The sequence below is a fragment of the Bos indicus x Bos taurus genome, chromosome 12 (genome assembly GCF_003369695.1).
Source record: "Bos indicus x Bos taurus breed Angus x Brahman F1 hybrid chromosome 12, Bos_hybrid_MaternalHap_v2.0, whole genome shotgun sequence".
NCBI classification, from domain to species: Eukaryota; Metazoa; Chordata; class Mammalia; order Artiodactyla; family Bovidae; genus Bos; species Bos indicus x Bos taurus.
Window position 1 is genome coordinate 12,820,621 of NC_040087.1, and position 16,528 is coordinate 12,837,148.

At 40.6% G+C, this 16,528-nt stretch overlaps 1 protein-coding gene across 1 annotated transcript in view; it reads right to left on the reverse strand.

The window, feature by feature from the left end:
- Positions 1-11,022: 11,022 nt before the first annotated feature.
- EPSTI1 (epithelial stromal interaction 1) overlaps positions 11,023-16,528 on the reverse strand; it is a 100,246-nt gene continuing 94,740 nt past the window's right edge. Inside the window, exon 11 of the mRNA XM_027557158.1 lies at positions 11,023-11,568. Coding sequence (XP_027412959.1) covers positions 11,560-11,568 — 9 coding nt within the window. The 3' untranslated portion in view covers positions 11,023-11,559. The remainder of the gene's footprint in view (positions 11,569-16,528) is intronic.

The following is a 16,528-nucleotide window of genomic DNA, read 5'->3' on the forward strand; positions in this document are numbered from 1 at the left end:
TATGAGATAAAGATAGTGCGTTCTCACTCTGATGAGATCAAAGGATGCCGAAACAACATATCTCACTTTGCCTGATCTTATTCAGACCCAACACCTTGTGGACAAAGTGATGCCTGGATGCCTCTTCAAAGAAGGGCTTGCTGCCCAGCTGTGGGCACTGCAGTGAGCAAGGTGGCCTCGAGCTGTCAGCTTCTTCGGGGTGTGCCTCAACTGCAGAGAGTGGCCCCAGCAAACGTCATGCCCCTTCTAGGACAGCCCAGACCTGGTGACCAGGTGATCTAGTGACCAGGTGAGTTTTAGTTGCTCAGTTGTGTCTGACTCTTTGTGACCCCATGGACTGTAGCCTGCCAGGCTCCTCTGTCCATGGGATTCTCCAGGCAAGAATACTGGAGTGGGTAGCCATTCCCTTCTCCAAGGGACGTTCCCAACGCATGGATCGAACCCAGGTCTCTTGCTTTGCAGATGGATTCTTTACCACTGGAGCCGCCAGGGAAGCCCGACCAGGTGAGGTGTGCATATAAATATCCAGCCCACTCAGACCCAATGGGTGACATTCTAATGGGCCACATCTGCTCCAGAAACCCCAATCAGGTGATCCAAGGCCTTGTCAAGCTTGCATCCCGGCTGCACAGCTCCCTCTGCCCAGTCCTGCTTTCCCCTCGTCCTCTCACAGGTGCTGTTCCCAAATAAACATCTTGAGCCCCAAACTTCCTCTCAGCAGCAGCTTCTGGATAATACAACCTGCGATACAACTTAACATTTCTCTTTCCAGGACAGCTTATGAGGTGTTCACTTAACAAAAAAAAAAAAGTGTGTTAGGGAACTGGCAGATAGGAACAGCTCCTTCTCATCTGGGAAATGGAGAAATAATTGATGTTGCTGCCTCCCCTGGCCCCGTGGGATACCAGCCAGTTGTGAGGTGACCTTTGTCTGAATTTGAGAGATGCCGGCTGTCAGCAGGTCACCATTTGTGCACTCAGTGGAAAACAAGACCAGGTGTATGTGAAATACTTATGGAAAATAAAGACTGAGTGGTCTTCTGTCACAGAGAAAATAGAAAGGACTCTAACTGCTCTATGGTGTTTTTACTAATAACATTAATGATACCCTGCATAAATCTACAACTATTATGTGTTTATTTGGTAATACTTTAAAAATTGGCAACAACTATATTGCTACTAATGGGCTCAAAAAATGAAAAGGACTGCTTAATCAAAAATCAAATACTTCATTCATGAGAAAGTTGATGACAAACTTATAAACTTCAAAATGTTTATCAAAACTGACCACCTACCACGGGGACTATACGATACCATTGATCCCACAAAAATCAGAAGACACAAATATGCTAAGGCACCAATATCAACTCCCAAAGATTTTGCCTGAAGACAATGACCCAACATACACAGTTGGGTAATGTATGCAGCAAAACAAGACTTTTAGATGAAATAACTGCTCCTCTACATTAACTCTCTAACATTAACTTTCTTCCATTTTTCTTGTGCACATACATAAAGTGAAGGTGGCTATTAATGCACTGGCTCAAATGCAGAAAAAAGTTTCAAACAATTCAATGATGCCATTTTTACATGAGTATAATCAGATGCTATGGGGCTTCCCAGGTGGCTCAGTGGTAAAGAATCTGCCCGCCAGTGCAGGAGACCAGGGTTCCATCCCTGGGTAGGGAAAATTCCCTGGAGAAGAAAATGGCAACCCAGTCCAGTATTCTTGTCTGGCGAATCCCATGGACAGAGGAGCCTGATGGGCTACAGTGCATGGGGTGGCAAAAGAGTCAGACACAACTTGGCAACTAAACAACAATCAAACACTATATACTGGAAAATGATTGTTTTTTCAATAATGGTTTAATTTTTCAAATAGAATTCATGGTACCAAAGTAAAACATATGGAATTTCACCCTGTTGAGAGTAAAACATTTGACATTACTAGAGCAAGATGCCATTATAAACTCAGTTAAATGAATCATTGCTACTGTAAATTCAGTGTTTAAAAAGTTCATACTAACATTATCCTCACATGATAATATAAATACAGATTTTGATGGAAAACAATGCCACGGCAAAACCATGTTCTTTCTAAAGAAATTTATGGAGTAGAAATGTGCTTGGAATTAGGTGTGGTACAACATAATTTATCCTGCACTCAACTTGTCAAACGGTAGCAGGTAGCTATAGAAATTTATAAATATTATATCATATACATAGTAAGAATAACTGAACCACACTTTTTTGTGAAAAATCTGATTTTGAAAACAAAGCAGTATGTGTTTTTCTCTTTTCTGGTGGCCATAAGTAGGATTTTAGACATATTTAAGCCTTTGAAGAAATATTTTGTAAATCAAGCTAAGTGCCCAACAATGGTGTTAAATTCTTTATAAGTGAGCCTTCTAAATTTGGTCCATATTTTTTCAAAATAGTTTTGGAAAATTTATCAACATCATCAATGAATGGAAGATCAAAAAGCTTCAGTTTTTCAGACTTCCAATTATTGATAACAAGGTATAAAGACAGCAAGACACTAAAATTTGTCCCCACAAAAGAACTAAACAAATTAAATGATTTGTTCTGAACAAATCAAATGATGTGCAAGATTTAACTTTGAAATTCTATAACAGCACTTCAGAATATCTCAAATTGTAGAAACTTTTTAACAAAGCTCCTATTTTTTCTGTTTCAGACTAGGGTAAAGTTGAGAACTGAAATTTGAAAAATATAAACTTGGCAAAATAAAGAAAACTAATTTGACAAGCATTGCCTTGTAAAAATACTCTCTGAAGAAAGTTACTCTAAATGGAAGCCAAAAGTAGCCTTGAAAATACGTTAAGAATTGAGAATATCATCCACTTAGAATTTGTTTTGATCCTATTAAGTATGCTAGAGACAGTATATTCTGCAACATAATATGGTCTATAGAGAAGCTCAATTGAAGGTTCATTTCAAATTTATTAGCCTTAAAATGCAACTTTAAAGAAAATTTCAAGTAATTTTCTTCAAAAATGTAACACAGCAAGACCACATGGGGGAAAAAAACATATTCTTCAGAAAAATACAGTAGCATGTTATTTGAGATACATGTGTTTTAGGAAACTGATTAAAGGGGGTGAGTTAAAGGGTTGGGGGGGAAATCTTTCAGTTCTGATGGGGGTTCTGAGAGGGCTTCCCTAGTGGCTCACCGGCAAAGAATCTGCTGCAATGCAGGAGCCTCAGGAGACCTGGGTTTGATCCCTGGGTCAGGAAGATCCCCTGGAGAAGGAAGGAATGGCAACACACTCCAGTATTCTTGCCTCAAAATCCCATGGACAGAGGAGCCTGGTGGGCTACAGTCCACATGGTCGCAAAGAGTCAGACACAACTGAAGCAGCTAACACACAATTACTCTGATTCTTTTTTATGTTTACTTTTCACTTTATATAAAAAGTATTTTTAAAATTAACTTTATTATAGGTGCTGTACAATGTTGTGCTGGTTTCTGCGGTACAGAAGAGTGAATCAGCTATATGTTTACATACATCCCCCCTTTTCCTTTTTGGATTTCCTTCCATTTAGGCCACCATAGCTCATCAGATACAGTTCTTTGTGCTACACAGTAGGTTCTCATTAGTTATCTATTTTACACATTGCATCAATACTGTATATATGTCAATCCCAAATCTCTCAGTTCATCTCAGCCCCCACACCCTTTCTGCCTTGGTATCCATACATTTGTTCTCCACATCTGTCTCTCTACTTCTGCTTTGCAAATAAGAGCATCTACACCATTTTTCTAGATTCCATACACATGTGTTAATACACAGTATTTTTCTCTTTCTGACTTCACTCTGAATGACAGACTCTAGGTCCATCCACATCTCTACAGATGACCCAACTTTCTTCCCATTTATGGCTGTGGAATATTCCACTGTATACATGTACCACATCTTTATCTGTTCATCTCTTGATGGACGTGTAGGTGGCTTCCACGTCCTGGCTATTATGAAGAGTGCTGCAATGAGCATTGGGGGGTACATGTGTCTTTTTGAATTATGGGTTTTTTTTCTGGGTATATATACTTCCTAACAGGATTGCTGGATTATAGCAATTTTTAACTTTACCTTGAAGTCCACGGATGGATGGAATCGAAGTGATGTCCCACCAGAACTGGCCTAGGCCACGCCAGAGGACAGAGACAACCCCAAGGCTAACCCGGCCGCTCTTTTTCGGCACGGGGCCCCTTGCCTCTCCTCCCCACCTGTCCGCAGTGTGTGGAAGGCAAGGACGCTTGCGTGGAGCCAAATCCTCTCGTCTCCCGACCCCGATCCTCCCCCGGGTTCCTCGGATACAGCGGACAGCTTCGCGAGGCCTACTCGGCTTGCGTCTCGCGAGAAGTCCTCTGCCAAGTGGGCTTTGGGGCCAGGAGGTCGCCTTGGTGCGTGAGCATGTCCCGCCTGGCCCTGGGCGGTGACTGGGAGCACTCTGTATCGGTCCTGAGGGGCGTAAGGCCGAGTAGGGGCGTCGGCTCCGGTTCCCAGCAAGGAGCTCCTCAGGCCCCCGTGGCCATGGTGCTTTCGGTGAGCAAGCTTTCCGAGGGGTTGAGACGGTAAGGGAGGTGCGGCTGTCATCCTGCGCCCTGCCCACCCCCGGCCACCGTGGGGCGGGGAACCGCCTCTCCGCGGTGGTCCTCACTGACGCTACAGAGGGAGGGCAGCCTAAGTAACAGAGCTCCACCTGCCTAGGTGAGGTAGCTGAGGAAACTCACGTGCACATTTTCTCCAGACCCCGGCACTGTCATCCTTCAGAACCAACGACTTCCGCGCACTTGCAAGCCGCTGCCGGGCTCCAGAAATCCTAGAAAGACGCAGTCGCTTCCCCCCAAGATCCCCACCCCTCCCATGCTACCGTGGAAGTGAGATGCAGGAGACAGGAGGACCAGGCAGTTCTCTGTGACAGTGGTCGCTTTAAAACACACCGAGAACCCAGGTCAAGTGGATGGCAATAACTTGAAAGTGGGCGATTGCTCCAGACATGGTGGAAGTCGAATTGGTTGTTTTGGCAATGAGATATGCCTGGATGGGGTGGGGCGGGAAGACCGGTGAGTCCTTTAAGAGTCCATGGTGTCTGTAAGTCTGTAGAATGGTGATTAAGTAAGGGAGGAAGAAGACTGAAAGACTGAACCTTAAAGCCTTTTTCTAGTTAATTCGAATTTAGCATTTGCCATTCCCTCACCTTATCCCCTTGTTTACCTTTGAAGAGCATTTAGCCCACCGAGGTTGTACAGAATGTGAGGTAGATATGGAGCTAAGAGAGTTGTCCAACATTAGCAGCTGACTCAGAGAAGGCGATGGCACCCCACTCCAGCATTCTTGCCTGGCAAATCCCAGGGACGGGGGAGCCTGGTGGGCTGCCATCTATGGGGTCGCACAGAGTCAGACACGACGGAAGCGACTTAGCAGCAGCAGCAGCAGCTAGACTGTCCAGTCTCCTGGCAGCCCAGAAGTCCTCCTTTCTTTTTCCAAATGCTTCAGCTCATGGCTAATGATCTGTATGTAGGCATTAAAAGACTGGCAGCACCAGCAACCTTCCTGAATTACAAATAGACAAAGCCAGCACTGGTTTGTGCCAGCAGCTGCCAGTGGCAGGGGCTGAACTGACTAGCTTAGTCTGATAGCCTGGTCCCAAGAATCTTTCCAAACCTTGACTGCCACACCTGGGGTTGGTCACTTAGCTATGCTGCTGCTGCTAAGTCACTTCAGTCGTGTCCGACTCTGTGTGACCCCATAGATGGCAGCCCACCAGGCTCCCCCGTCCCTGGGATTCTCCAGGCAAGAACAGTGGAGTGGGCTGCCATTTCCTTCTCCAGTGCATGAAAGTGAAAAGTGAAAGTGAAGTCACTCAGTCGTGTCCGACTCTTAGCGACCCCATGGACTGCAGCCCACCAGGCTCCTCTGTCCATGGGATTTTCCAGGCAAGAGTACTGGAGTGCGGTGCCATTGCCTTCTCCAGTTAGCTCTGAGACATCCCAAAACATCAAAAGAAACTCTTTGAGAAGTTTTCTTCTAAAAAAAAAAAAGAAGTTTTCTTCTCTCTTCATTCTGATCTTCCCACTTCCTTTCACACTGAGCAACAATTGTATGAACCCCCAAGGTAGCTCCCCTACTCTCTCTCTCTCTGTACCCAATCCTCCACCAACCACCATGATACTTATTTCTCTTAATCTCTGAAAATCCTACTCCTCCATCAAATCCATTCATTTACCAAATATTCTCCGTGTTATGTGCTAGGCACCTTTCAAGGCACTGGGAATATAGCACTAAACAAGACAAAGTCCCTGAGCTCACCAAGTTTAAATCTACAGTCTTTAAAACTCTTTATTGACTACATCAGGGCTCCCCATCTTCTGAAATACCACACATTTTGTCTCTGTGGTTACATCACTATCAACACATTCACCCAGGCTAGAAATATGTTCTTGGTGGGAGGTGAGCTCCATGTCCTCTTACTCTGCCATCTTCATCTCTCTCTCCTTAACTAGAGACCCAGGCTACAAATAGAAAACTCATCTCTCACTTGTCATTCTCCTTCTACATTTGAGTCACTCACAAAGTGCTGGTTTTTTAAAAAATACAGATGCCTGTCCTGTTCTCCCCATCTCTAGTCAGTGCTCTGGCTTAGGATTTTAATTATGGATCATTTGGACTGTAACTGATTGCTCTGCCTCTGGTCTTGCCTCCCTCAAATCTATCTTCCATGAGATCTCTCATGATTTATTTAAAACAAAGTCGAATCAGGTCCATTCCCTGCTCATAACCCTTCAAAAGCCCAAACTACTTGATATGGTACACAAAGCCCTCTGATATCCATCACGTCTTACGCTTCTTGCCTCATTGCTTTACATAGTTGCTAACTCGTTTTTTCTAAGTTCTGTGTGTGTGTGTATGTGTGTGTGTTTATCTTTGTACATTTTATAGTTTCCATACCCAGCACAGTGCTTGGCATATAGTAGTCCCTTACTCAATTTTGAATTGGACAGAGCTTCTGCTATCATTTTGCATTTATATGTATGTCTTAAGTTTTTATGGGTCTTGCTTCTTCAACCTTACAGTGCATTTTGAGGGGTAGTCATTAGAATTATTTACAACGTTCCTGTTCTTTTCCTCCTTCTGGAATATTGCAAAATTATATTTCCCGCTCCCTTAAAAGTTGGGCATAGTCATGTGATTTGTTCTCATCAATAACATATGAGCAATAATAGCATGCACCATTTTCTGAGAAAGCCTTTAATTACCCATGCAAGACACTGCTACTGTCTCTTCCCCTTACATGAGGAAATGGAAGCTTCATCAGCTTGGTTCCCTGAGGGACAAAGGTGAGCAGAACCTCCTGCTGACCTATGCCTGAAATATAACGTAGTCAAGAAACAGATATTACCAGTCCACTAAGATGTGGGGTTTTACTATGGTCACATAACCTTGTCTATCCTCACCACTTCATTCTCTCAGGACAGGAACAGTACCATTTATCTTTGGGTCTTCATGGTGCTATATTCAAATCAGACTAGAATATAAATATTGTATTTAAACTCTGATTTCTGATTTTTTCCTAATTCACAGTGTCCCATTTCAAAGATTCCTCTCTCATCTGTTTCTACTGTCTCATGACTAAAGCACACTTTCTGCTCCATTTTAGCACCATTCTGGCTTCTAAAATGCAAAAATTAAAAATTCTAATCAGTTCATAATTCAGTGTTGATCATCATGTAACATTTTGTAGAGAATAAGATGGCTGCCCTCTGATGACTGACTGAACAGTTTCTCCAGCTCAGCTGTAGCAGTGCTCTTCAGGGAAGTAAAGGAGGCTGGAGCACAGGCATGCAGCTCTGAGGGATTATAGTAATCAGCTTACAAGGGGATGTGAGTGTTACAGCATAGGTCGCCCTGTATCCTCTGCCCAAGCAGATGGCACAATGACATGGTAATACATGTAATAAAAGTTTTCCTCCATTTGCCTTTATATGCCTTTAAAAACCCTCAGCTTTGAGTATATGCTTCTGTGAGAAAAAAAAATCCTCTTTCTATGATCCTTTTTAAATGCCACCGTTAAACAATGGACTCTCCAAAAAGAAAAGAGTTCCGACACAGTCTCTACCTGAAAGAAATGCCGAACGTTTACTTATTCTCTCTGTAATCCTTATAGTAACTTAAAAGGCATATTTTTTCTTGCTCATGTAAGTGTATTATACATCACTCCAGTCATTTCCTGGACATCTATGGAGCTGCCTACTATATGCATTAGTTCATAGGGTTAAAAGCAAAAGGCCCACAGCCTTCTTACTATTTTCTTCTATCTATTAACAGTTCTAACACAGTATCTATTACCTCCTCCAGCATCCAAAGCTCCAAAATGCCCTTTCATAGGAAAAGGTCTAGCTCATCACAGCCCATCTGTTGAATATTCTGGAAGTTAAAATTAAGCCTGTAGGCACTGTCTCTATGACTTATGTTTCCTAAAGTCAATTACAAACTTTCAGCCAGAGTTATCAAAACTTTGAATTTTAACTTGAAGTTTTCATTTTTACAAATGCCAAGTGCTTTATTTTAGAGAGAAGTATTTCTATGTTTACTAAAACTATTAATATAATGTAATTTCCTATAGATACTTTCTGAAAGACAAATATTCAGGTTTAAAAAGCAGCTTAGAGAATTTTATCATGTTTAACAAAATCAATCTGTGGAAGGAATCTAATTTTTTTCAAGCTAACAAAGTGTTTAGGGACCACAAGAAATATATCTTTAGTGTTAAAAATACATAAAACAAATCTGTGAGCTCACGTCTGTGCTATGAATGGAGTTTGACCTTCTGCCCCATATCACTCATAACCATACCCACGAGAAGTCCTGCATTTTCTTATGATGGGTCTTTGAGTGGGTTTCTGCCTTTAAAATCTATCAACATAACACCAAGAAAAACCACAAAGGAAAAAGATTAATAGGTTCCCATACACAAATGTTTAAATTCCAATACTAAATAATACTAAAAGATTTATAAAAATTTAAGTATTTCCAACATAATATCTCAGCACAGAGAGATCTTTTATAAATCAACTACACACACACACACACAAAAGAAGATAAAAAAATGACCAGTAGGCCTAAGGAAAGAAAAGAGGGATTAAGCTCTCCAAATGAAATTTTTACTCAGCTTGTAAGCAAAGATTTTTTAAAACTAGTAATAGGATTAAGGAGAGTATAGAGCATACTTTTGGTGCCAATAAATATTGAAGTCAACCTTTGGGAAAGTAATTAAACTACATATATTAAAATACCAGTAAATGTGGATTCCCTTAAATCACCAGTTCTAATTAAAAGTGTTTGTCCTCATCCAGTCATTAGACAAGTATCTGTAAGGATTTTTGTTGCAGGGAGTTTGATATACATGTTGATAATATCTTGATGGATGCATACTAAAATATTAAGCTGTGAAGATCAGCAAATTAAACTTGAAAAAGTCACTAGTTTTTTTTTTTTCTTTTTATAATTTACTCATCTGTATGTCTAATGTTTCTGTAACAAATACCTATTACTTTTGTAACAGTTTGTCTCATTTTTATTCTCTTTTATAGAAAATGTACTTTAAAAGCATAGAAAGGGTAATTGGAACTTTGGAATTCCTATCCAGGGTTACTCATAAGTCAAATTGTATTCCAATCAAGAGCAGATTAAATGTGAAAAACAAAATAGTAGGCTCCCTTACACAGCAACTCGTGCTTCTTTTCTGGTTACTTCTGCCTGCATAGAGAATTGTTTCAGGAAGATGTGTATCATCCCATATGTAGTCTAGAGAATTTTGGCCATAAAGTCACAATCTTCCATACTTGCCCAACAACTTTTTAACAAGACCAGATACCTGAACAAAATCTTTGGGAATGCAGGATATGGCAGGCAATAGAAGAGAAATTGACACCAATTTTCCCGAGAGTCCCCAAAGTGTGAAAGCCTCTCTTTCCCCTATATTGAGTCCTGGTTACACATGGGGAAACAGAAGCAAATGAGAATGCCAAGCTTAGACAGAAAAACCAGAGCATGACCGTGGACTGTGAGGTAGCCAGGCTGGCAGGTGTAGGCCTGAAACGGCTGCAGTAAAATGCCTCCAACATTCACACATTTACAATCAGTTTGGCGGTGTTTCCAGGCCAGGTTGAGGGATTTCATTGTCCCCATATTAGGCAATGACAAAAATTTCAAATGGACTGAACATTTTATATTACTGTCAACAGCACTAACGTAGATTTGGCTGGCAGAGGAGAGGGAAACCAGGAGTGTCTGCATTACTCACTCCAGAGAAACACTGAGTACCGTCTGCTCTCAACCACCGTCACAGCACCCAGTGCAGCGCTTTCTGGACCACACCCTCACCCCACTTCTGTGAGCCCTCCCCCACCAGTCTTGGTCCAAGAACCTGAAATCCCAGTGTTTCTCCAAATACACGTTTGGAAAGTCACTTGCAATGCAGCAGATGGTAACACAGGAGAGCTCTTAATGTCGCACAGTATTGTCTGCTCTTGTCCAGTTCCAAAAATTATCTACTCTTCCAACCTTCATTCTAAGACTAATGCAATGCTGCAATGCTTCTCTTATGTAACGTGGGAGGAGAGGGGGTGGCCAGACCATACAGTGTGGAAAACCAGTAATTCCCACACCAAGGTCTACAAACTGGTTCAAGGTCATAAAAGAACAGGAAAACCTACTGAACTAGTAACAGGAACTAGGTTGCATGAGCAAAGACAAGTTTCTAAAACACCCACAAACCACATGTGGTATCGACATGTGTGTCCAGCTGATTTTTATGACCTTTCAGGAAATGAACTGTCCCACTCTCAAAAACTAGAGGAACAGTATTAATAAGTCAAAACCAAAGCCAAACCCAGTAGTGATTGTAGTACTACATTTGATCTCTATGGACTGTAAAGAAGATATAAAAACAAGAGAGAAAAACTCAAGAGCTTTTCATTAAAAACAAACACAAACCATTTATACAAAAGCAGTTCAAATTTTATTTATAAATTTGTTTAAAAGCATATAAAGGATTTTTATTTTGGTCACATTTGTAGCCTGAATTAAGAAAATAGGGATACAAATCTAAAGGTGCCAGAGCTTTCCCAAACCTGATCTGAGAAGCAGAAAAAAATTAGCTGTTTATAGAGACAGACAGGCAGGCAGCAGCCACAGCTCTCACTAACCTGAAAGCATCAAGTGACTCCCTGCTATTCTAGCTTACTAACATGGCTGTAATTATCCTTCCAATAAGAGGCAAAACCAATTAGAAAAATAATGCAGCATTTCACTAGCAGTAGAGATTAAATATGAGTTCAGTAATCTGCGCCTACAAATATGCATAAATAATGACAGGGAGAAGAAACCAGTTATCCTCAGCCGCTCAGCTGAGTGGGTGGGTAGTTGGAGTCAAGGTAAAAAACAGTGAGGCTGAACAAAGCTGCAAGAAAGAAAAACATCTCGTGTGGTTTTTCAAGGTCAGTTGACAAAGGCCAGGCATAAGCAAATATTTCTCATGTATCCTGGAAGAAAAAGAAAACGAAAATTAGCACCAGCAACAAAACAGAATTCAAAGCCTTTGTAAATCCAAAATGAAGTTCCTCCAAAAAACACTCTGACTACATGACTATTTTTTTAATGATTTCAAGTCCCAGTGAAATGATTTAATTTTCAAGTTCCATTTTGACTCACAAGATGGTCTCTGTCAACAGTGCGTTGGCTTATTGAGTGACAGCTCATCAGCTGTGTTCTGAGAGACAGGCTAACATGGGTGACAACTAACAGTGTTCACAAATATTGTCACCCCACCTCCACAGTTAGAGCAAGGACAGGGCAAATACAGTACGGAGCAGAGCTACTTCAACGGAAATGTGTGGAGTGGAAGAGCACTCTATTATACAGCAGGAAGGTGACGTCTAAGGGGACCTGGAGGAAAGGAGACAGACTTAAATGAGTTCCCTCCTCCCGCCATGTGCAAACAGTCATGTCATCTCGATCAAGCCTCCCAGACTACCAGCCCAAGGTCCACCGAGGTTTCAGACTACTGCTGCTCGAACATTCTGGGAAACTAAAATCTCAGGTTGCCTCATGGGTCATGGCAAATGCTTAACTGCCCTTGAAGACACAGGATTCAGAGTTTCCACAGCATCTCAAAGGGTCTCACCTACTGGTATCAGAGAAATGATCATCTGAACTGATTCTTTAAATATCCTACCTTAGATACATCTTATGTGTGATTCAAAGAAAAGCTTTGGATGTGTTTTCATTACAGATTTTTGATCCCTTGTATTAGATAAATTTATTTTCTATACCTAGTTTGCTAAAGATTTTTTACCACAAATGAATACTGAAATTTATCAAATGCTTTCTCTGTATCTGTTGAGATGTTTCTCCTATAATCTATAGGTGTTTCTCCTATAATTTATGTGGTATATTATCTTGGCAATTTTTTGGTTCTATTTATTTGTGATGAGCCAAACTTAAATTTCTGAGATAAGTACATACTATGCTTTTTTAAAAAAATTCATTGTTAAATCTGTGAAAATTTTGTTGTGACTTTTTTAATCTATGTTTATGAGTGAGACTGGCCTATGATTTTTTTTTCTATATAGTCTTTGTTTTGATTCTAAGTTACATTCACCTGCTTAATCCTTTGGAAGAATACTCCCTTCTTTTCATTTATCAGGAAAACATTCTGGACACTTGGAATAATCTGTTTCTTGAACATTTAGTAAAACTTTTCTGTAATATGTGTAGGCCTGTTTTTTATTTTATGGGAAAACAGTACCTAGATACAATTTAAATCATTTTGAATCCTACCTACAAAGTGTGAAACTGTCTCCCCTGTCTTGCAAATAGAGCATGTTGTCAATCTCTTGTATTTTGCCAAATAATAGATAAGAAGTGGTATTTTGGTTTAGTTCTTAATTTGTATTCCTTTTGTTATAAATTCATTGGATACTTTAATTTCAAAGATTATAATTTTTTCTTCCTAGAAGTTCTACTTTGCTCTCTTTGAATCTTCCTTGTTGTCTTTGTCTCTTGTTTTTGTGTATCATTTCAAAGTCAATATTTATTCCAAATGTTTTATACATAGATATCTTAAATTCAATATCTAATCATTTAAGTGTCTCAAATCATTTGGTTCTAAATTTCGTTTTGTTGCCCTCAGCCACAGCTATCTGTTTCCTATCCTTGTGGTAAGTTCCAGTCACTGTGTTATACTTAGGATATACCACTGAACAAAACAGTCAAAGAGCCCTGCTCTGATGGAATATGGAACATAAATTATCACAAGGATAGAATAATAGTAATTGATCAACAAAACATCTAAGAAAATGATGTTAGAAAATTAGGCCAGAAGTTGCAGAGTGCTATAGAAAAAAGAAATGGAGCCTGGAAAGAGAATTGCAGGAGTCTGGTGGCAGCATCAAATGGATGGCCAAGGAATCCTTGGAACTTAAGAACATACCTGAAAGAGAACAAATCATTTGGATGTTTTGGAGAAGAGTATAAAAGGAGCAGCCAGTTCTTAAGTATTCAGAGAACAGCCAAAGAAAGTTGGCGTGGCTGGGAGGAATGAGGAAGAATGGCAGTCGGAGGAGAGTGCCCGAGGAGTAGTGTGGGCTCTAGGTCTTGAAGCATCTGTAAGGATGAGTAATAGACATCCTGTGGCTTTTACTCTGGAGTCATCAGAGCCACTGGAGGGCTTTGAGCCAAGGAGTGACAGCAGATGACTTATTTTTCAGTCTCATGTTGAGAACAGACTCTAGGTGGAAGCGTGAAAGCAAGGACACCATCTACGAGATGGTTTCAAGAATTGAGATGAGCAATGATGGTGGTTGGGATCATGATAATAGTGGTGAAGGTGGATGAAGCTGCAAGACTGGATACATTTTGAAGGAAGAGTCAAGGAGACTTGCTGATGCATCAGCTGTAGAGGTATAGGAGTCAGTCATGCAAACATGAAAAAGTACAGACAGAGAAGTGGGGTCAAGGGCATCAGAGGTGAAGTTTTAGACATGTTAAGGTTGAAATGTCTATCAGATACACAAGTAGTGATGTTGGGTAGAAAAATGGATCTGCAAGTCTAGAGGAAGAGATGGAGGCTGGAAGTTGAAATTTGGGAGTAAAAAGCATATTGGTATTTAATTTCATGAGAATGAATGAGGCCATGAAGGTCTTAAGTGAACGTAAAGAAGGTAGTCCAAGATGTATCCCTGAGGCACTCTAATGTGGAGAGGACAGAAAGAGAGGATTCAGCAAAGGAGATTGGAAAGCAGTGGTCACTGAAATAAAACCCAGGAGAGTACAGAAGCCAAGTAAACAAAGAGTTTCAAAGAGGAGGCAGTGATTTACCATGACAAATGAGGCTAATCAGTCAAAAGATGAAGACTGAGAAATAACCACTCGATTTTGCAATGTAGATAATGTTAGTGACCACAAGAAGAACTTTGTGGTTAGACAGAGATGGTCTAAATTCTGATTAGAGGGGGTTTAAGAGAAAAGGGAATAAAGAAATTGGAAACAGGACAAATCCCTCAAAGTTTTTCTCTAAAGGGGAACAAAGAAATAAGACAGTAGCAAGAGGAAAATGGGCATCAATATAATTTAATATTTACATTTTCTGCTGATGAGAATTTTCATGTGACCATTCGGGAGAGAGGGAGGAGCATTGTTAGAATAAAGCCCCCCAGTGGATGGAGAAGACAGAATCTGTGCCATAACGAAAAGCAGACACAGAGGAAGGGATGTCTGCAGTGAAGTGAGGTGGAGATGAGAACCTGGGCAAGTTTTCGCCTCCGTGTCACTGCTTCTTTCACACAAGTGAAAAGCCAGTGACCACGCTGGACTTGGGTATGCCCGTCTTAGTAAGGAATCTTCAGTCATCCTCACTCAAATCATATCCTGAGAAAGTGATGTTTCTCTCTTTCTATCTGTGAGGAACCCAAGTGGAGATTCACAGCTCACTTACCTAAGACCTATCAACAGTCAGGGGAAGCCAGACTCCCACATCCCTATTCCCCTCATGGCAGCCCATGGAGTATTCATTTACTCTCTCCTGTCATCTACTCTTCAGCCCCAGGTGTTTTTCTGTGTATGTGTGCTTAGTCTCTCAGTCGTGTCCAGCTCTTTGCTACCCCATGGACTGTAGCCCGCCAGGCTCCCCTGTCCACGGGATTCTCCACGGGATTCGCCTCCAGAATTCTGGAGTGGGTTGCCATGCCCTCCTCCAGGGGATCTTCCCAACCCAGGAATTAAACCCAGGTCTCCTGCACAGTAGGCGGATTCTTTACCATCTGAGCCACCAGGGAAGCCCTTTCTATGTATATGCACCTTCAAAATTGGGGTTATTAAGTACAGGAGAAAATGTACAGCAAGTTCCAAGTCCTGTCCAAAATCTGAGTTTCAATCACATTTCACTACTTATAAATTCTATAAACTTGGATAGTGTCTTAAATTCACAATGCCCTATTTTCCACATGACTCCTACTCACATATTCTTTTAAGTCAATAATTTGTCAATTTCACACACAATACAAAGATACTGTTTTGATTCCTTTCTATCTTTGTACATTGTCTCTACTCTGAATGCCTTAGTGATACACAGGAGCATACATTATAAACAGACACACCCACTATGCATTCTCTACAATTTGCCTACATTTAATTATCTTCAATATATATACGTTTGTGAGATCTATCCATAAATTTTAACCACTAGATGCATTCCAAGGAATCACGCATATCAAATCTCTAACAGATTATTTTCTCAAAAATGATTTTTTGTCCACCAAGTATTTATTAAGGGGTGATCTCCTCTAGAGTTACCAGGTCAGCAAGTACTTGATTATTTTCTCATATTTTACCAGTTTAAAGATTTCTGTCTGTTCCTTTTTTTTTAAATAAGTACAAATATACTTAGGCTTCAATTAAATTGTAAAACCCACTGTGCTTAGTTTTAATTCTGTACACATTGCAAACCCCACAATCCCATACATTCCAAAGCTTTGGTGCTGTTTAAATAATCTACTGTGCACACAAAACACATTACACACATATTACAACACAGTCGCAGGGCTTTCTTCCCCAAAATCTATAAGAACATTTCATTTTCAAAAAGTGCCTTTTGCCATAGGGTTTTTTTAAAAATCATTTTGTAGTGAAAAATTAAATACTGATTTCTTTGATGTGCTAGTTTCACTGAAAGAATATGTTACAAGAGAATGCTTACTATTTTTAGAACCATATTTCACTGAAAATCTTCCTGGAAAAAAAAAAATGTTCCTTGGTTTTTATTGTATGCCTGGGCAAAGGGGGATTTTTTTTTTTTTTTTAAAGACTTGCAGTCCAGGCAATCACACAGCAAACAAAGGGCAGGTGTCATTTTTTATTGTGATTGGCATTGGGCTAGAGCTGAAATCACGACTTTCTCCATCTCTCAGAAGCTATTGTGGAATTTACAGTAATCACCCCAGCTGC